General features: G+C 38.3%; 2 protein-coding genes across 7 annotated transcripts in view; one reads left to right on the top strand and one right to left on the bottom strand.

Annotated features, from left to right (window-relative positions):
• Positions 1-13,655, top strand: part of casd1 (CAS1 domain containing 1) — a 128,018-nt gene extending 114,363 nt beyond the window's left edge. Inside the window, exons 18-19 of one of the 3 annotated variants that reach the window (XM_063043827.1) lie at positions 1,295-1,498; positions 11,088-13,650. In XM_063043827.1, the coding sequence (XP_062899897.1) occupies positions 1,295-1,498; positions 11,088-11,177 (294 nt within the window). In that variant the 3' untranslated portion in view covers positions 11,178-13,650. Of the gene's footprint in view, positions 1-1,294 lie in introns of all 3 variants that reach the window. The other 2 variants (XM_063043825.1, XM_063043826.1) reach the window with 2 other exon arrangements.
• Positions 13,656-14,096: 441 nt separating this feature from the next.
• sgce (sarcoglycan, epsilon) overlaps positions 14,097-21,592 on the bottom strand; it is a 93,545-nt gene continuing 86,049 nt past the window's right edge. For 3 of the 4 annotated variants that reach the window (XM_063043824.1, XM_063043822.1, XM_063043821.1), the window contains 3 exons: positions 16,675-16,718; positions 16,358-16,389; positions 14,097-14,404 (listed from right to left, as the gene is read on the bottom strand). In XM_063043824.1, the coding sequence (XP_062899894.1) occupies positions 14,354-14,404; positions 16,358-16,389; positions 16,675-16,718 (127 nt within the window). In that variant the 3' untranslated portion in view covers positions 14,097-14,353. The remainder of the gene's footprint in view (positions 14,405-16,357; positions 16,390-16,674; positions 16,719-21,592) is intronic. The other variant, XM_063043823.1, reaches the window with a different exon arrangement.

Below are 21,592 nucleotides of genomic sequence, written 5' to 3'. Positions count from 1 at the left end.
TAAATGTGTTAAAAATTACACAGAGAGCAGGAGAGTGGGATTAAAAATAAAAATCAGCCATGATTGAATTGTGAGCAGACTCGATGGGCCGACTGTTCTTAAATAATTGAGAGATGGTAGGAGAAATGAGAAGAATTGGATGGGAAGACACTAAGTTTTGAGCAGAGTCAAAAAAAGAACCTGATGAACATGAAATGTGAGTGAGGAGTAAGAAAACCGGCATTAAGCCAAGGTGAGATTAGAAATGGCAAGGGTTGGGGGTGTTTGTGATCATTCAAATTGTAATGAAGATGCTTAGAAATTCCCATTAAATTATGGATGTGGTTCAAGACACCATTAGCTGTCATGCATTCTTTATAAGTTTTTGAAATCTATCAAAACTTCAAAAGTGTAAAGATTTTCTGTGGAACTACTTGTTAATGGGGAGGGTTGCTAAGTAAGAGTTATGAAAATCACAATGTTCTAAATTTGAAGTAGGAAAGAAAATTTAGCAATCCTTTTGAATGTTTATTGAATCAATGTAAGCCGATCATACGTACTTTACAGTCAGAGCTAAAGTACCTTCCCTCCCCTCCCCTTTTCATCCCAGAAATGGAGATATATCTGTTGGACTATGTCTTCAAGCTATGCAGGTAACAGTTATATTATTCATGATCAAATTACTTTTGGGAGGTGAAATTGTTTAATTTTCTTTATATTCACTGCCATTTGAAGGTCACTCATAAAAGAAATTGTACAAGTTAGGACTTAGCTGCAGCACTGCCATATCAACAAACTTTACCATCCCACTCCATTGTAATTGTTCTGACAAAATTGAATACACAGTTCTAAACTTGTGGGCAGGTTGTTATTGGTAATTTCCCGGCTGCACTCTGTTTACTGAACCTGAACCAGAGCCAGACCTGGAACATGCACAGTAAGCCCATCCATGTGAATGCACAGGCAGAGATTTTTTTTTAATACTTTTGTTAAGGGCTTTCTGTGACTCTCCATGAAATGACTTTGGATTGCACTGACACATCTGAAAGGCCAAGCTTTGTAGTTGGTTTGCCAGTCAGTGACAGTGTGCATAAACGTGCCACTGTAGCAAATTCTAGTCTCTTCTTATTTGCATGCAGTCCAGTTAGTTTTTTGATCATTGTTGCAGTTAAGGAGGTTGATACATTCACTTCAACCTGTAGATTCAGCAGAGCAAAAGGAAGATTACAGAATGTTTGTTTTGTATAATAATATTGAACTAGTGTATTCTATCAACATGATATTGCATTTCACATTGATTCCCTTTCTTTTCTAGCTCTTCATATGCCAATATCACATCTGGCTTGCAGCAGATACCAGAGGAATCCTTGTTCTCATTCCTGGCAGCCCAGTGCTCAATATTATTGTCAGCACTTTCATCTTTGTTCTAGTTGCTCATGAAATTTCTCAGATCACAAATGATCTTGTACAAATAACCATTCCCAAAGATAACTACGTTGCACTGAAAAGACTGTTGTGTGTAGGTATTTTTTTATTTGGGATTCTTGCATTGTCGTCTTTTGAACAAGTGAACAAATAATTGAAGTAATAACTACTTTTGATCTTCATATTTAATGAAGTGACCTCAGTTTATGGAGAAAAGAACATAATTAAGTGCAACACTGTGAAATTCAACACAGCATCAAGTCTGGAAAAAGTAGTTGCTGCATTTGTACATAGTGTCTAAAATGTTTGGCTAAATTATGATTATTTGAAAGTGACTTTTATAACAATGGCATGACTGACTACTGAAAATGTGGCATTTCTTGAAATGCTAATTCATGTGTTGAGTATTCCAAAGTTGGTAAAACAGCATTTACTTCTGTGATTTTTACTTCGTGTCTGCATCAGGTTGTCAGTATTTTCACCTTTTAAAATGGCAATTATTCCAGTTTTATGAAGGAAATATTTTAGTCATCTGCTTAAATCTGATTGTAAAATACCTACATATAATATTCTACACAATTCAGTACACCCATATTTATTAAATATATATTAACACTCTGATGTTGAACACTTGAAATGTGTTGGAAGGTGGAAACAAAGTGAAGTCAGTGTGTTATTCATTATAAGTGCAACGATGGAGAGGTTAAACATGAATAAAGCTTCATGTTCCGGGGCCTGGTGATTTTACGACTAAATCTGGTATTGTGTTGTTGTTAAATCATGATGGGCTAAGAATTATACCTATTGGTTATAGCTTTTAATCTTGTGGAATGAAAGATAGTTGTCTTGTTGGAATTTGGTATGAAATGACTGAAACAGTGGTTTAATTAAGGACACTTGTTTAGTGATAAAGGGTATTAAGCAACAATTTGTAAATTAAGATAGTGTGATTGAATTGTCAAATGTTAGTTTGTGATCTCTTCAACTTGTATGATTAATTATATTTTGAGATTATTGAGAAATATAAAGACCCATGCCAACAATGTGTTAAAATTTGGTTTTTAGATAAAATTTTAAACAAGATAAATGCATTTGCTAAATTTAGATTTTAGCAAGGATAAGAAAGGAGGGGATAGAAAGGAAAATGCTGAAAACAGATATGAGTCTTTTGTGATGACCTGGGTGCCATAAGCCATTATTACCAGTGTCTTTCAAATCATGGTGAAGTTCTTTCAAAAAATATATTTTTTTAACCTGGCTTGATTCAAGCCCACATTTACAGATCCTGCGGTATACTGTTTACTTTTAAAACTGTCTTCTGCACATTGACGCTTTTGAATCTCATCATTTCACTATAGATAATTCTTTATATGTTAGAGGGACAGCACGTTGCAGGCCCTTCCAGCGTAATGGGCCCGTGCCACCTAGTTACACCCATGTGACTAATTAAGCTACTCACCTGTGCATGTTGGAACATGGGAGGAAACTGGAGCCCCTGGAGGAAACTCTTGCGGTCATGGGGAGAACATACAAATACCTTACAGATAGCGACGGGAATTGGACACTGTAAAGTGACGCTCTAACTGCACTGCCACCATGTCAACCCTAAATCTGACTTTGGAAACCTTACATTAAACAAGGCGTGCTAAAACTCAATTAGTCTTAAAGTTTGACTTTAACAATTAGTTTTAACGGATTTGGTATTTATAACCTTACAAGGCTTTACTAGTTCTATTTTGATCTGTTTTTGTTTAAGGATAATTGAAAATGGGTAAGATAAGAATCTTCAAATTTTGTAAACTCGAATTCATTGGAATTAAAAGTTAAAGTTTTAATTTTTTTTGTTCGGTGAAATCTTAGGTCCCCTCCCTGCAGTTACTAAGTGAGTAAAGCCGTAGCTGGTCCATCAGCAACAGCTGAGTATATAAGGCTGATTTAGGCTAAATGCTCCTACTTTGTCAAGAGCTAAAAAGTGTGCATGTGATAGTATTCTGTGTAAGTGCTCTCTATAGTTGAATACTTTCCTGTCATTAGTATCAAATGATGCATGGTATTCTGGCTAGTAACTGCTTCAGCACTTAGAATTTTTTTTGAATAAGGTCAAACAGGTGTTGAATTGGGAAGGGGGTGTAGAAAAGTTACGCCAAATTTCTAGTAATATCTGTGCTTGGAATTGCCACAAATACTTTGCCTTTATTTATGTTAGTAAATTGCTATTTTTATTAATTGTTCTGAAAATCAAAAACATCAAATGAGTAAATTTTGCACTAAGACTCAGTTTATGACATTTTCCTAACTGCATGTGCTTTCCAAAATACGTGGCTTGTGGTGATGTATTTTTTTTTATATGAAGTATTTGTTTTATTAAATTTAGTTTAAAATGATTTGGCTGAAGAAGTAACTGCAATGATTAGATTTTTGCTTGCTATTTATAGCAAGCAGTTACAGAAATCACTATAATATCAAAAGCCTGATACCAAATGAATCTCTTATGGTTTTAATTGCACTTGGGAGCACAGTTTCAGTATCCCCATTTACATTTGGAGTTACGTTTTGGAAATTGAACATATTTTGTAATACTAAGTATTTTTGAGATTTTGCACTGATTCCAATCTCAATGGGGTTATAAATGTTGAACTTTTTCTGAAATAACTTAAAGCTAATTATTTGTTTTCAAATAAAGCTTTGAGTTTTCAATTAAAAATCTTACATTCTTGACAGATTTCCAGGGTGGTAGGAAATGTAAAAAATTGTTAAATTATATTTTATAATTCTTTAATATGAATTGTTTATAGTTTTGACACTTTCTAAATTTGTTTGTGATTAAATATTTTTGCCTTTTTCAAATTGGATTAGTGCTATAGAGGTGAAATATCATTCAATGATATTTGCTCCCAATGCTTCTATAGAAGGAGAATTTTCATGCATTAATGACTGAAGACAGTTTTTTATATTTTTTTATCTAATTTTGCAGAATACTTGATTGGTTTTATGAAGCATAAATTTATTTTTGATTTAAAGCATACATACTCTTCAAAGCATCTTTCATAGTATGTTTATCTTTTCTCATAAATGGACAGTACTGTATGGGGTTTTAGTAATTTGATTTGCTCCAAAAGTTTGAAGTACGGATCTTGCCCTAAAGGTGAAAACCTTTAAACCAATTTCTGTAAGGCCATTTGCTGGGGAGAATTGGAAAAAGCCTATATGGTGTATTGGTACTGAACAATGTAATCTGATCATTTAGATCAGGCTAGACCAGGGGTTCCCAACCTTCTTTATGCCATGGACCCCTACCATTAATCTAAGAGTCTCTGGACCCCAGGTTGGGAACCCCTGGGCTAGATCAAATCCCAGCCCAAACTCTTCTGGAAATCTGATAAACATAAAAACTATCTGCTGGTTTAATAAAGCAAAACATTTTTCCTTGGGCTTTTTTAAGCAGCTCTTGTTTTAAGAGATTTAATACCTGTGGAGTAGAGTTTTTTTTATTTATCTGAATTTCATTGGAGAGTGGGGGATCTTTATTTTGTTTAGGTAATTCATTGTTGCATCTCAGTTCTCTGTCAAGTGTAATCCCGAACATTTTTTTTCAAGTGTCTGCATGCTCATGCAAATTTCTTAACTGGCATAATGTTGTATTCTGTTTTTGGATAGATTTATTATATATAAACTGCTAAAATTGTGCACAATAAGTGTTTTGATTTCATGTACAATGCCAATAAAAAGAGCACTTCATTAAGGCAATTGTATTAACTTTTTTAGAAAAACAATAGTGTAGGTTTTTGACCATGGTGACTATGCAGAAAAAGTGGTTTGCATAAATTAAGTTTACATTATGATTGAGTAGTGACTTTTAAGTTATTGTGTAGTAATATAAGTCATAAAATAGATTGTGAAGTTAATAAGCCAAGATACTGTTGTTCAGTGTTTCTAATTGCGGAAATTTTGAAAAATAGAGAATTGAGCGAGTTCAATATTGTAGTTGAGTTCAAATATTTTAAAATAAGACTACCATGATCCATCATGAATAAAGTAATCAGACTAATAGAAATCTGTACAGGCTATTTTTACCATAGAAAAATTAAAAGGGCTATCAGTGCTAAGCAGTTAAAATGAAAGCAATGCTATCTTCCAATGACTGTCTGGATTTAGACAACTGAGGTGGGATATGTGATTGCTTCCAGTGACTGTCTGGATTTAGACGGACTGAGGTGGGATATGTGATTGCTTCCAGTGACTGTCTGGATTTAGACGGACTGAGGTGGGATATGTGATTGCTTCCAGTGACTGGATTTAGACAGACTGAGGTGAGATATGTGATTGCTGAGTACTGAGATGTGGCGCTCAGTGCCACATGCACTGAGTCCATGTGGGGAAAGACTGCTTAGATCCTTCTCTTACTGGATATGAGAGAAGCTGTTACCTTCCCCTTATTCGTTTGGCCACACTGCGCTCTCCAGTCCAGATATTTCTGCACGGTGACGTTCAATAGTGCATGGATTTTGTTACCAAAGAGATCTCCAGGCTGGGAAGAATTCAGCAACTCTCATCATATCCAGCAGTTGGTGATGAGTGATCCTAGCAGCATCTGTCAACACATGGAGCAGGTGCAATGCTGTTCCTGACCCAGCCAACACTGGCCTGTCCATGGAAATATGGGTCGATTCTTTGTTGGATTTGCACCAAAGTTTACTACACAGTAGTGCAGCTTTCTGAAAGTAGTGCTGTAATGATCCCTTGTAGCACTAATTCCATTACAGATCTTACAAATTAGTGAAACTTTGGTATTTTACTAACCATTATCAAGTAATAATAAAGATCAAATTTAAGCCTGGAGCATGGCAAGGCTATACAGGATTCACAACATAGAACAGTACAGCACAGGAGCAGTCCCTTTGGCGCATGATGTTATGCCAAAATAATTAAACTTGTGAAACCTAATTAAACTAAATTCTTTTACTTGCATGTGGTCTATATGCCTCTATTTTCTGCATATTCATATGCCTAACTCACATCTCTAATGGATCTGCTTCCCCCACCACCCCTGGCAGTGCATTCCAGCCACTTTGTGGGGAAATAGTCAGCCCCACACCTTTGAGCTTCCCACATTTAACTTAAATGCATGCCCTCTAGTATGAGACATTTTAACACTGGGGAAAATGGATACTGGCTGACTGTCTATGCCCCACAGAATTTTATAAATCTGAAACGTCACCCCTTGGCCTCTGCCACTCCAGGTAACAACCCTATTTGCCCAGCGTATCTTTCTAGCACATGCCCTCTAAACTCGCCAGCACCCTTGTAAACCTCTTCTGCATCTTGTCCACATGCTTCCTATAATGGATAACCAGAACTGAATGCAGTGCTTAAGATGCAATCTGACCAGGGTTTTATAAATTTACAACATGACTTTCTGACTCTTCAACTCAGTGCCTCAACTAACAACAGCAAGCATTCCATACACTGCCAGTACCATCCTGTTACTTTCAGGGAGCAATGAACTTGGATCCCAAGATTCTTCTGTACATCATTGCTGTTAATCAACCTGTCATTAACTGTGTACTTTCCATTTATATTTGATCTCCCAAAATGCAACACCTCACACTTGTCCAGATTAAGACTCCATCTGCTATTTGCATTGGCCATATTTGCAAAATCTAGATCCCGCTGTATCAATTGGCAACCTTTACATTATCCTTAACACCACCAAACTTTGTGACACCTGCAAGCTTACTAATCCACCTATCATTCAAGTCAGTATATCACAGGGAGTTGTCCCTGTGGGAACTTCACTAGTCACAGACCTGTGGCCAGAATAAGACTCACGGATAAGCCTACCATGAGGGATCTTCCATGTAGGCATTTACTGCTCTTCCTACAATCACCTTTATCACCTCTGAAAAATTCTGTCAAAATATGAACCTACCCCACTCAAAGCCATGCTGACTGTCCCTAAATAGGTAATCTTTTTCTAAACTAAGTGCTATTCCTAGGAATCTTCTTCATTAGTTTTCCTACCACTAATGCAAGACTTATTAGTAGCTAGAGAAGACACAAAAATGTTAATGAAGGCCCCATCAATCTCTTCTTCCCCCCTCTGTAATTCGAGCTTTAGGAACTTAATCACCTAAACATTCTTCAAAAGACCTAAAACTGCCTTTTCCTCCATCTTAAAAGCCCTAGCCTATTATGTTCCACACTGATGGCACTATCCTCCAAGTACTTTTCAGAAAATACTGATGCAAGGTACTCAATTAGTATCACACCCACATCCTCCATTTTCAAGCCCATTCCCTCCTTTATCCTTGAATGGGCCTACCCTCTCCCTCGTTAATCCTTTTGCTCTTGATGCATGTATTGGAAATTTATCTAATCCTACTTACTAAGGACTTTTCATCCACTCCCCCCGCCCAGCCCACTCTGGCTTTCCTAATTTCCTTGAGTTATTTTCTAGCCTCTTTATATTCTTCAAGGGACCTGTTCAATTTCAGCTGTCTAACCATATACTGTGGCATGCAAAAGTTTGGACACCCCAGTCAAAGTTTCTGTTACTGTGAATAGTTGAGTAGAAGATGAACTGATTCCAAAAGTTAAAGATGAAACATTCTTTTCAACATTTAAGCAAGATTAGTGTATTATTTTTGTTTTGTACAATTTTAGAGTGAAAAAAAGGAAAGGAGCACCATGCAAAACTTTGGGCACCCCAAGAGATTTGAGTTCTCAGATAACTTTTACCAAGGTCTCAGACCTTAATTAGCTTGTTAGGGCTATGGCTTGTTCACTGTCATTGTTCGGAATGGCCAGGTGATGCAAATTTCAAAGCTTTATAAATACCCTGACTCCTCAAACCTTGTCCCAACAATCAGCAGCTATGGGCTCCTCTATGCAGCTGCCTAGCACTCTGAAAATTGAAATAAATGATGCCCACAAAGCAGGATAAGGCTATAAGAAGATAGCAAAGCATTTTCAGGTAGCTATTTCCTCAGTTCATAGTGTAATTAAGAAATGGCAGTTAACAGGAACGGTTGAGGTCTGGAAGCCCAAGAAAACTTTCCAAGAGAACTGCTCATAGGATTGCTAGAAAGGCAAATCAAAACCCCCGTTTGACTGCAAAAGATCTTCAGGAAGATTTAACAGACTCGGAGTGGTGGTGCACTGCTCTACTGTGCAACAACGCCTGCACAAATATGACTTTCATGGAAGAGTCATCAGAAGAAAACCTTTCCTGCGTCCTCAACACAAAATTCAGTGTCAGAAGTTTGCAAAGGAACATCTAAACAAGCCTGATACATTTTGGAAACAAGTCCTGTGGACTGATGAAGTTAAAATAGAACTTCTTGGCCGCAATGAGCAAAGGTATGTTTGGAGAAAAAAGGGTGCAGAATTTTATGAACAGAACACCTCTCCAACTGTTAAGCACAGGGATGGATTGATCATACTTTGGGCTTGTGTTGCAGCCAGTGGCACGGGGAACATTTCACTGGTAGAGGGAAGAATGAATTCAATTAAATACCAGCAAATTCTGGAAGCAAACATCACACCATCTATAAAAAAGCTGAAGATGAAAAGAGGATGGCTTCTACAACAGGATAATGATCCTAAACACACCTTGAATTCCACAATGGACTACCTCAAGAGGTGCAAGCTGAAGGTTTTGCCATGGCCCTCACAGTCCCCCGACCTAAACATCATCGAGAATCTGTGGATAGACCTCAAAAGAGCAGAGCATGCAAGACGTCCCAAGAATCTCACAGAACTGAAAGCCTTTTGCAAGGAAGAATGGGTGAAAATCCCCCAAACAAGAATTGAAAGACTCTTAGCTGGCTGCAGAAAGCATTTACAAGCTGTGATACTTGCCAAAGGGGGTGTTACTAAGTACATGCAGGGTGCCCAAACTTTTGCTTTGGGCCCTTTAACTTTTTTTATATTTTTAAACTGTAAAAGATGGAAATAAAAAAAGTAATCTTGCTTAAAATATTAAAGAAATGTGTCATCTTTAACTTTATGCCTTTTGGAAATCAGGTCATCTTTTACTCGCTTAGCTATTCACAGTAACAGAAATTCTGACCGGGGTGCCTAAACTTTTGCATGCCACTGTATGCTTCCTTTTCATTCTGAATTAACATCACAACCTCTCTTGTCATCCAAGATTCCCTTAGTTTGAATGCATTTTTGTCTGCCTTTACTGGAACATACCTCTCCTCTGCTGTGTACAGTTGGTCTGTGAGATGTGGATCTGCACAAAAGCAGATGTTCCCAATTAACTCTCCCTAGCTTCTGCCTAATATACTCATAAATTGCCCTCACCCAATTTAATAGGTCCAAGGTCCATACTTGACTTTACTCATAGTCATTAAAAACACAAGGAATTGTGATCGTTGTTTCCTATACTTTCTCCCAATACAAGGTCTAGTATGATCCCTCAAACTAGATATACAATCTATGTGCTATTCTGAGAAACTTTTGGATGCAGCTAATGAATTACACCCCATCTAACTCTCTTGCAATAAGGAGATCACAGTCCAAGTTGAGGAAGATAATACCACCCACTAAACCAACCCTCTTCTTGCTCTTTCCCCTAATCTGCATATAAGTTTCTCAATGTCTGCTGGTATTGGGGGTGGGGGAGGAGGTGGGTTGTGGGACAATGGTGGATCAGTCATATAATCACAACAGAATAATTGTATCTTCGTTATCTTTGAGTTTGACATATATACTGTAGACCTACTGGTTGGGCTCTTACGTCCCTTCTGAGTTCAGTCATGATATTGTCCGATTAATTGTGAAATTCCCTCCTCTCCATCTTTTACCTTCCCCGCTTATCTCTTTGAAAGAAGTAAAATCCTGGAAAATTAAGCAACCAGTCCTGTCCCTCTCTCAGCCAATGCTCCGTAAAGGCCACAACAACATAGTATCGTGCATTGATCCATGCTCTTAAGTTAATCTCTCTGCCTTACAAATACTTGCATTAAAATACACACACTTCAATCCTCCATCCATCTTGCTCCTGCCTGTTATTACTTACTGACTTCGTCGACTTACGTTACTCCACTTTCTCACCAGGTGCTTTGTTTCCTAACTTCTTATCAACTTCCAACTTTCCATGAGTTCCCCCATCATTGTGTGTGTGTGTGTGTGTTGCTTGGATTTCCAGCATCTGCAGATTTTCTCATGTTTGTAATTTTTTTTATTTGTATGATTAATTAACATTGCTTTATCAACAAATACATAAATTCATTGAGAATAGAAAAGACAGTAAAAGTTTATCACCTCTGTATCATGGTACTGGTCCAGATGCAACAATAGGACTGTTTTTGTTTTAAATGTATTAATTTGTTTTGTCTGTAAATTAACTTGGTAATGTACAAATTGTCAAACCACTGAAAACATTAAGGCATTTGGTTTAAAAATGCAGCAAATGGATCAACTATAATTATTGAATTTGTCTTTACAAATTAAGTTTCAATTCAAGCTGTTTAGCAGACAAGGTAATATTAAATTTAAAGAATTTTTGAAAGAGGTTCGTTATCAATGAACAAATTAAAAATTTGTTATATCAATGAAGTAAATATTTTATTTGAATAATTAACTATAGATTACAGATGCACTTAGATTTGCAGTTGATTTGCTCGCCCAGGCAATTGTGGAATAAAAATTTAACTAGCTCTATTTTGAAATAGTGGTTGAATTTCTCTGGCAACGGACTGCAGTGCAACACCTATGAAAGACAAAGTTATCTGCCCCTCTGGCCACTTTTACATCAGCCATAAGTAACCTTGATTTCATTCAATCCATTGATTGGGGGCACTGATTATCTTAAGGTACAGTTTTTTTTATATCTCTTAACTAAAAGCAAGCTATAATTTATTTCAATCTACATTTGTGCTTCATTTTCCAAACCAATTCCAAATAACTGATGAGTGGAAACAGTGAAAAGGTTTTCAGTAGTTCACACAAGGACTTGCCTTTCATGGTTCTTGTACCTTGCGAAAAGCAGGCACTATAAGCAGAGCTTGAGAGCCACATATCTGCAGTAATGAGGTGATTGCAGGCAACAACCATGAGGAACACTGGAATCAGATCATTGTTATCTGCTTTTACCTTCCCTGGCCAGCACTTTAGGGATGTGTTACCACTACACAAAAGTAGTAATTAAGGTGTGATCTGATGAAACCATGATTCAAATCTCACCATGATCACTGACAAAATTTAAATTCCTGCTTAAAAATATCTAAATTATTTGGAACTGTGACTATGAAATTAAGATTATTTAAAATAATCTTCAATTAATGAATAAAAGTTAGTGCCCTGCCTCAACTCACCTGCTGAAATGCTCTTGCATTTTTTTTTATTAACCTGTGGATTTAAATTACCGCATTACAGAAAAGGCAGCCCATCCAGAAGTGTAAGGTTAAAACTATCCAAAATTCTACTCCTTCCTGAACACTCAATAGGCCCCATCTACCCATGATCAATGGCTCACATTAATTGCTTACAAAACTTCGCTTTTAAAAATCCCGTGCTTTCTTCCTCTTATCCACAGATCCCAACCGGGGGTCACAGGCCCCTCAGTTAATGGTAGGGTTCCATGGCATAATAAACAGTTGAGGACCCCTGCAAATCTCTTCCAACTCTTCAGGATCCAAGATCTTCCATTTTTCTGGCTCCTTGATCATTCTGATGCTAGGATTGCCAATGATGGTGTAATTAGAATTGGATTAAATTCTAATTTCCTACCTGAAACTTCCTCTACTTCTCATTATGATATTACTCAAAACCACTTGACCAAGCACTTGATTATGTATGATCAAAGTTATGGTTTAAATCAAGTTTTCTTTGATAATGTTTTTATATGTTCAGGGTACTTTGCAACATTAAGTACAAGTTATTAACTCATGATTTGGAAGCCATAGTATTTTTGAGCGGGGTCCCATTAAAAATAATAACAGTGCCAAATAACAGGCTTTGATGTAGAAATATCTACTATGCTAACAAATCTTTGTGCAGCAAATGATGCCCGTTAAAATTCCTTGTTACTGAATTTAAATGAGACTGCTCTGTATGATGTATTGTTACAATACTGTATTCCTAAACATATTGAACTGTTCTTTGTTGACACTGAGGAAATTTTAGACATCTGGATAATTTCAGTCCTTTTGCTGGTTAATAATTTAGACATATCAGTTGTTACTGTGTCTGAATGTATTTTTTTTCCAGTTTAAATCTAAATCTAACATGTATCAAATACAGATCTGTTAAATGTGCCCATTCAGATTTGGCCTTACTCCGTCATTTAAATCTGAATTAGCATGAAAAGTAAAACATGCCTAAATATATTGTATACCTAAAATGTTTCATTATCTGTTTGCACTTGAACTATAAAGAATGTTATACATAACTTGTAAAAATATCTTTCGGAATGCTTTAGAATTTGTGCCATAAAGCTCTTGTGCAAAACAGTGTTGGGGCTTGTTTCTTTCAAAATAGTGCACCATAGCAAATTAGTCAAATTGTCTGTCTGGGTACCATATCCGATGCGGACTTTGGTGGCCATGGTTTTCCATATAGATCTATCCATCGTCTCTTGGATGACTTCCATTTCCTCAATGAGTAGCCACCTGGCTATGCTTTTGATGTACATAAGCCGAGGTCTTCCTCTAGGTTTACTCCCCTCAATCTTTCCAGAGTATGAGTTTTTCTAGTTCATCTTTCCGCATGATGTGTCCCAGGAATCTGAGTTGTCTTTCTCTTATTGTTGGTATGAGTGATCGAACTGCTTGGGCTCTTCTGAGAACTTCTTCATTTGATGTGTATTTGGTCCATGATATTTTTAACATCTCCTGTAGAACCATAATTCAGCTGCTTCTAGTCTCTTTTCCATTGCTGGCGAAATGGTCCAGCATTCACTTAGGATAGAATAAATGTAGCACTGCAGTATTCTAACTACTGGGTTTTAAATAAAAACAAGACAATTTTTCATTATACATATATTTTCATCACTACCTTGATGACTCAAGGATTGCAGAAGAGCCTGATCCAAATGCAAATGTCTTGTCAAACTAGTACTAGAGCCAGATCATCTTTAGTACCTGATTGGTGTAGAGATTATTACAGTTCAGAGCATCAAAGTCCAATTCCAATGTTGCCTGTGGAATGTGTGGGATTTTCGCTGGGTGCTCTGGTTTCCTCCTATGGTCCAAAGACATACTGATTAGTAAGTTAATCCGTCATTATAAATTGTCCCATGTTTGGCTAAGGGTAAAGTGGGGAGGGGGGGTAGGGGGTTGCTGCACAATGCGGCTCAGGGCCGGGAGGCCCTATTCTGCGATGTATCTCAATAAATAAGTTATTTATTGGCTTTACTTATTCATTGTATTATTATGATGCTTCAGTTCTGTGTAACTCCGATTCTTCTGGCAGTAAATATCCACTTAACAGACAATTGCAAAGTTATTGGAGTTACCTCTCAAAACTTGTTGATTTCTCAATGAAGACCATTGCTCCTAAACTGGCCTAGAGTAACTGGTTGTTGCAGATCATGGTGCTTAAGTTCAATGGACAATCAAAGGAACAAATACTGATTAACCAGTGGCAGGTGGTTATGTACATAACAAGTTAACACTGACTATGGGAAAAGAGATGATGTAAGATGCAAAGGAAAAACTCAAACAGTGCAGAAACTGATATAATGCAAGCTATTTATTAGATAACTCATGACATTTTTTTCTATCTGCAATACAAAGTTTTCTAGCAAAAATTAAATTTAATTTGCCTGTATAGTACATGTGTAAAAAAAGCAAGTATTGTATTTTTATGCTGATATAAGTTGTATAAAATTTGTGATAGGCAGTGACAGTGAGATTCAAAGTAATATACAATGGCACACAAAACAGAATATGTATTTGCTCAGTATACAGAAGTGTAAAAAGCCTTCCAAAATGGAATCTTAACGGGTAAATGCTTCTTTCAGTTTTCCTTCCTCAGGTTTGCCATTTATCTATTTAAAGAGAAAATCAGTAATTAAATATGAAACCCACAATAACTCAAGCTAAGAAACTTCAAATTTACTCATGACACTGCTACCGTCACTGAACTCCAGAACAGCAATACACATTCTGGGTGCTGCCACTCGTTTTTTTTTGCTCAGGTTGGGGCAAATTATTAATTACTGAACTGATCAGCCTTTTCTTAATAATCATAATGTTAGACCAAATTGCAGGAAGAACATTTTAAAAAAACCTATTAATCTCATTGAAGCTGTCAAATTAGCTAGAAGTGACTCCAGTTTTACACCAACATAGTGGACTCCTAATGTTTCTGTTCTCAAGCTGACTTTGTTTTGCCTTGCGAGGCCAGGTTTCCTTCACAAAGCTTCTTGATCAACTGATTGCTAATGCTCTATCACCATTTTACCAATATGGATAGGCTAATTGTCTGATTCTTCATGGACCGATTACTGATAGATACGATAAGAGTTAATGAAAAGTTATTAACTTTTCCCATTTTTTCCTCTGTAGCTTACTCTAAAAACAAAATTGTCACCATGTCACTTTGAAGTGAACAGTCAGCTACAAGTATTGATAGAAGTCTTCATTCCAAGAGAGCTGCAGTACAAAAGAAATTCTGCACTTGTACAAGGTTTTGGGCAAGCAACTAGAGGACTAGATACAGTTCTGGCTCCAAGGAAGGGCGTGCTTACCTTAGACAGGGTTCAATGAAGTCTATTTACTAAATTGATTCTTGGGCTGCACTTTGAGTAGAGTAAATAGAATGGATTTATATGCACACATTTGAAAGAATATGATGTTAAAACATATGGAATTCTGAGGGTTTATGTGTAGATGCCGAGAAACTATTTAATCCAAGGAGAAGGTGTAAACCACTTAGATTAGAAATTTCTTCACTGAGGATTATGAATCTATTCCACAGGGCTCCAAGTGCTTAAGTACCTTTAAGGCTGAGACTGGTATATTCTTAGGCACTGAAACAATTGAGGGTTGAGAGACAGGATCAGAAAGTTGAAGTGACAACTGACAAGTGACAGCAAGTTAAACTATAATCTTCTTGCATGATGCAAGAGCTTTTAGGGGTCAAATCACTCACACTTAAATTGATATTCCACAAACCTGTCCAGCTTTAACATAAATCGTCACTTTGATTGTTTTAAAACAATTAACAAATTTAAATCAGAAAATAAATGGTTGGGCTGTATTTTGATGTTCTGTAGCCAGTGGCTGACACCGAAATTACAGTAAAGATTTTAAAAATCTTCACTAGAATACAAAATAAGGGTTTCATTTTCCATTCACTAGATCATGGAATGCTTTGATAAGACATTAAGATGCACGGCTGGAGAAAAAAATGAGAGTAGATCTCTTCAATAAGACAGATAGCACTGGTATAACTTGGAAGTGAATTCACTGCCCCCTCCACCTCATTCTAGACTACAACCAGGAGAAATGGCTTCTCAGCCTCTTGTCCATTCCAATTAATTTTCAAAAGCCATGACATCATATTCATGTAGAAGCTCCTACAATCTTGGGCAATCTTAATGTGCTATAGTTAAGTATTTTAAAAATTGTGATAACCACCTTTATACAGCAAAGTAGTTCTGGTAAAATGGGGAAATAGTAAAGCCTGGTATTGTCAGTGTACAGGGTGAACCAGATAATGATTTAAGTATTTTACCGAGCACAGCATTTAGGAAATAGACTATACCTATAATGACAATGAATTATTTACTACCCAATTATTAAAACAAGAAATCTTCAATGTTAAAATTAAACAAGTTACTATGAAAGCATACAAATTAAGTTTGCATGCCGAAGTAGTTTATGTTCATAATTTCTATTTTGCAGATGCTGTTCTGCATTTGATAGTTAAAAAAAAATAATACTAGAAATGTACTTTTGAATAAAATCCTTAAATTTTTACATTGGTTCGTACTTGCCTCATATTGCAGAAATGTCGACATACAAAATTCTCCAATCAGGAAAGCAAAAATGGAGGAAAAGATTTGATTATGAATTAAGGACTTAACATTTTGACTTATAAATCTGTGCACACTTTGACAAGAAAACAAGAATCTGCTGCAAAGTAGCAATTGCCTTTGTTCTGGTTTTATGAAGATACATACAGTAAATGGATTTAATAATGGATACAGTAAAGGTTTTCTTCTACAGTTCTTCTTTGATTAAGTTACATGGTAATCAATGTGATAGTGGTTTGAGCAGGTAATGGCTGGTGAGACAGATGTTGAATACTGACCTGCACTTTGCTGCTGGGGCAGCTGGGTCTGTAATGGGTGATTCCTGCAGGAGAAGACAACTTCATTAGATATGGCTGAAATTAAATTATACGATATGTAGCGCATGATTAAAACATTTTATTTCAGTCCCCACTCTAAAGTTTCGCATTCTTGGTTTTATACATCATTCACTAACACACTAAAGAAAATCAATCACTAAACCATGACCTCTTAAAAAGATCACAAAAAACAAGCAGAACAATTGAACTAATTCAGTCAAGCATAAAGAATAAAATCAACAAGCCCTGTCAAAAGTGCAATGTTGTATCTCCATTCCTTTATGGGATTTAGACTTCTTTTTGACCATTCATTGATAACTCAAGTAACTAAAATGGAATTTGTTTCTTAACAACAAAATACAATAATCTATTCCCTTTTCCTTGGTTCCCATCAAAACACATGTTGCCTTTTGTCTGAAAAAATAAGCCTACATGATCTAAGGACTCTACATTTTCAAGGTGAAGCATGTCTAATCACCAAAATGCAACCAGAGTGAAAATCTGTGGTCTGATTTTCCTATCTTTCCTGTAATGACTTTCACACTTCTCTGACCCCATCTTTTATTTCTTTACATGCCAATTCAATTTCCCATTTACCTCATCCATAATGCCTCTGGCCATGTAGAATATAATAAACACAAGAGTTTCTGCAGGTGCTGGAAATCCAGAGCAACACACACAAAATACTGGAGGAACTCAGCAGATCAGGCAGCATCCGTGGAAATGAATACATAGGTAACGTTTTGTGCTAAGGACGGGGAAGAAAGGGGGAAAAGAAGCCAGAATAAAGGTGGTGGGAGGAGAGACAGTGATAAGTGAAGCCAGCTGGGTTGGGGAGGGGTGGTGAAGTAAGGAGCTGGGAGGTGATAGGTGGAAAATATAAAGGGCTAGGTAAGGAGGAATCTGATAGGACAGGAAAGTGGACCATGGGAGAGAGGGAAGGAGGAGGGGGCACCAGGGGACGTGATAGGCAGGTGAGGAAAAAAGGTAAGAGACCAGAGTAGAGAATGGAAAGGGGAGGGAGAAAAATTACTGGAAGGAGATGTCAATGTTCATGCCAACAGGTTGGAGGCTACTAGATGGAATGTGAAGTGTTGCTCTTCCACCCTGAGACTGGCCTCATCGTGACAGAAGAAGGGCCTGTGGACCAACATGTCAGAACAGAACAGGGATAGGAATTAAAATAGTTGGCCACCCAGAAACTCCACATTCTGCAGGAAATGGAGGTGCTGAACACAGTGCCCCCCCCCCCATTTACATCGGGTCACACCAATGTTCAGAGGGCTGTATCGGGAGCTCCAGATACAGTGGACAACCCCAACAGGTTCACAGGTGAAGTGTTGCCTCACCTGGAAGAACTGTTCAGGGCTCTGAATGGAGGTGAAGCAGGAGATAAATGGGCAAATGTAGCATTTCTGTCTCTTGCAGGGATAGATGCCAGGAGGGAGATTAGTGAGGAGGGACGAATGGACAAGGAAATCACTGTCGCACTGATCTCAGAGGTGGGGGGAGGGGTGGAAGAGGAAAATGTGCTTTTGGTGATGGGATCCCGTTGAAGATGGCAGAAGTCGCAGAGAATGGTGAGGACCAGAGGAACTCTATCCCCGTTATGGCAGAAGGAAAGTGGGGTGAGTGCAGATGTCCAGGAAATGGAGGAGATACAGGTGAGGGCAGCATCAATGGTGGTGGAAGGGAAACCCTGCACATTGAAGGAGAACATCTCTGATGTCTTGAAAAGCAACACCTCATCCTGGGAAAAGATGTGGTGGAAACAAAGGAATTGAGAAAGGGAATAGTATCTTTACAGGAGACAGGGTAGTAAAGGTTATAGTCAAGATCGCCGTGGAGTTGGTAGGTTTATAAAGGATATCAGCAGACAGGTAGTCTCCAGAGATGGAGACAGAGGGATTGAGAAAGGGGAAGGAGGTATCAGAAATACACACAGTGAACTTAAGCGCAGAGTGAAAGTTGGAGGCAAAGTTGATGAAATCAGCATGCTCAGCACAAGTGCATGAAGCAGCACCAGTGCAGCACAGAAAGAGTTGGGGAGCATAACCAGGGAAGGCTTGGAACATAGATTGTTCCGAGCCCATGCAGGTGCCTCATGGCTACCTCTTGAGTTTGGAGAAAGTGGGAGCAGCCAAAGCAGAAACTGTTGAGGGTGAGGACTGGTTCAACCAGATGGAGGGTGTTGCTGGTGGATGAGAATTGGTCAGGTCTTTCGTCCAGAAAGAATCTGAGATCTTTAAGGCTTTCTTGATGGGGGAATAGAAGTTATAGGGGCTGGACATTCATGGTGAAAATGAGACAGTCACAGCCACGGAACTGAAAGCTGTTGACACTGAGTGTTGCTGATGTAGGTGGGAAAAGTCTGAACCAAGGGAGATAGAACGGAGTTGAGGTGCAGACACTAATTTAGTGGGACAGGAGCAGGCAGAGACAAGGGCCCACCTGGACAGTCAGGTTTGTGGATCTTGGGTATAAGTTACAAACGAGCAGCACAGGTTAAGGGAACTACGAGTTTGGTGGCAATGGATGGGAGATCTCCAGAGTTGAGGTGAGTGATGGTGCAGGAGACAGTGACCTGTTGGTCTAGAGTGAGGTCCTTTTCAAGGGGTAAGTAAGAGGAGGTGTATGTATGTTGCCACCACACTACAACAGCACCCCTTTATGGGTTTGATTACGTTGCAATTGGTGCACAGAGAGTGGAGGCAGTGCACTCAGGGGAGGTAAAGTTCGAGGAGGAGAGAGGAGCCCTGAAGTCGAGCTGGTTGACGACTCGTCGGCAATTAGAGATGAAAAGATCCAGAGCAAGGTGTCCAAGAGAAGGATTTTATAACAGAATCTCTCTTGCATTGCACTCAATCACAGAACAAGTTTTTTCTTGTTCCCCTTTTTCTGTCCCTGAACAAACTTCAAACTTGCCACATTTAAAACTCTTCCTAGCCCAAATGGCATGAAATATTAGAGGAAGTTAAAGTCACTCCTTGACCTACTGAATATTTCTGGTAATAATCAGCTATTTTCCTGGTCTCTGCTCAAATTATTCCTGAACAGCAAGGGAGAAATACTTCAGCAGCATCTGATTCTCCATAATGGGAATTCAATCTGATGGCGAGTTCATTTGTACAATATTTTCATGTCATCTTTCTTTGAACAAACCATGAAATTCAGAATTAATCCACTACCATTAGTACTATGCATTTACATCTTAAAGATAAATAGTCAACCAAGCTGGAGAGAGATGAAGAATTAGGGAATTCTAGGAACTGAAAACAAACTACTCGAGAAACTCAGTAGGTCAGGCAGAGAGATGTTTGAGATGTTTTGGGCTAAGATACTACATCAGGACTGAAGAGTACAGGGGAGAGATAGTCAGTACATAGAGGTGAGGCATGGGATCGCAGGCGCAACAGTCTCTGTTTTATCACCTTCCAGCCTGTCTCTACCTTCACCCTCACATCCATATCCATTGTCCCTACCATATGCTGTTGCCCAACTCTACCACTTCCACCAGTTACTCTTCTAACCTGGATCCATCTACTGCCTGCCACATCCATCCTTTTCACTTCCCCGTACCGGCTATCTCCCCTCCAACACCTCAGTCTTGATGCAGGGTCGCGACCCAGAATTTTGACCATATCTCCGCCTCCATAGATGCTGCCTGACCCACTGAGCTCCTCCGTCAGCTTGTTTATTTTAGCTCCAGATTACAGCATCTGCAGTCTCTTGTGCCTCCAGGGAACTCTAGGAGTGTGAGAAGTGAGGGGAGTCTTAACAGCTACGTCAACAAGAGGTTGTGAATGCCACTTGGTAGAAGAGTTAACTGGACACTGTTTCAAGACGTAGTCACACCTATTAGATAAATGGCTTCAAAACTGTTCTGTGGCCAGGGACAAAAGGGTGTGACTGTGAGTGAGACAAGTAGGGGGATTCAGGTAGTCTTGCTTTTGGAGCCTTAGCCCTTGAGCGTGCCCAATAAATCTGAGATTGAGGTTGAGAAGTGGGGGTGACGTGGGAACAATGAATAACTGAACCATTGCACTCTAGTACAAGGAATCATTCAAGAGGGAGGAAGGGAAGAGAAATGTAGTTGTAATTGGGGATAATATAATTAGCCGAATAGATAATTCTTTGTCACATAGATCAAGTTTCTTAAAGGCTGTGTTGTCTGCTTGGTGCCTGGGTTTGGGTCATCTCATCTGTCGTGCAGTGGAATTTGGAGTGAGCCAGGAAAGTTCCAGCTGCCGTGGTCTATGTGGGTACCAATAATATAGGATGAAAGAAGAAAGAGGTTCTGCTGAGGGAATTTGAGCAGCTAGGGATTAAATTAAAATGCAGAACCAGAAGTAATAATCTCCGGATTGTTATCTGAGCAATCTGCAAATTGGCACAGGGTTGTTAAGATCAGACAGTTACATGCATGAAAAAATATGGTGTGGGGGAATGGGTTTGAATTCTTGGAACACTGGCACCAGTACTGAGGAAGGAGGGAGCTGTTCTGATGGGACAGGCTAGGATCCTGGCAAATCTCATAATTAGGGCTGTGGATAGGGCTTTAAATTAAATAATGGGGGAGGGATTCAAACAGCTTGAGAAAGTATGGATCATGTAAAAGGGAAAGAAAGTGCAGGAGCAGTTACTGACCTCTCTAGAATAAAGAATAAAATAAAAAGTTTAGAATTTAAATTTGTGCGACATGGGGACAAAATCGAAAAGAAGGGTGCTGAGTACAGGACTGAAAGTATTATATTTAAATGCACATAGTTCATGAAGTAAGACAGGTGATCTTGTCGCAAGTTAGAAAATTGGCAGGTAAGATGTCATGAGCATCACAGCTGGGAGCTTAAGATTTAAGGATACACATTGTATCGAAAGG

The sequence above is a fragment of the Mobula hypostoma genome, chromosome 3, assembly GCF_963921235.1.
Source record: "Mobula hypostoma chromosome 3, sMobHyp1.1, whole genome shotgun sequence".
NCBI lineage: Eukaryota > Metazoa > Chordata > Chondrichthyes > Myliobatiformes > Myliobatidae > Mobula > Mobula hypostoma.
This window is presented reverse-complemented; position numbering and strand designations above follow the sequence as displayed.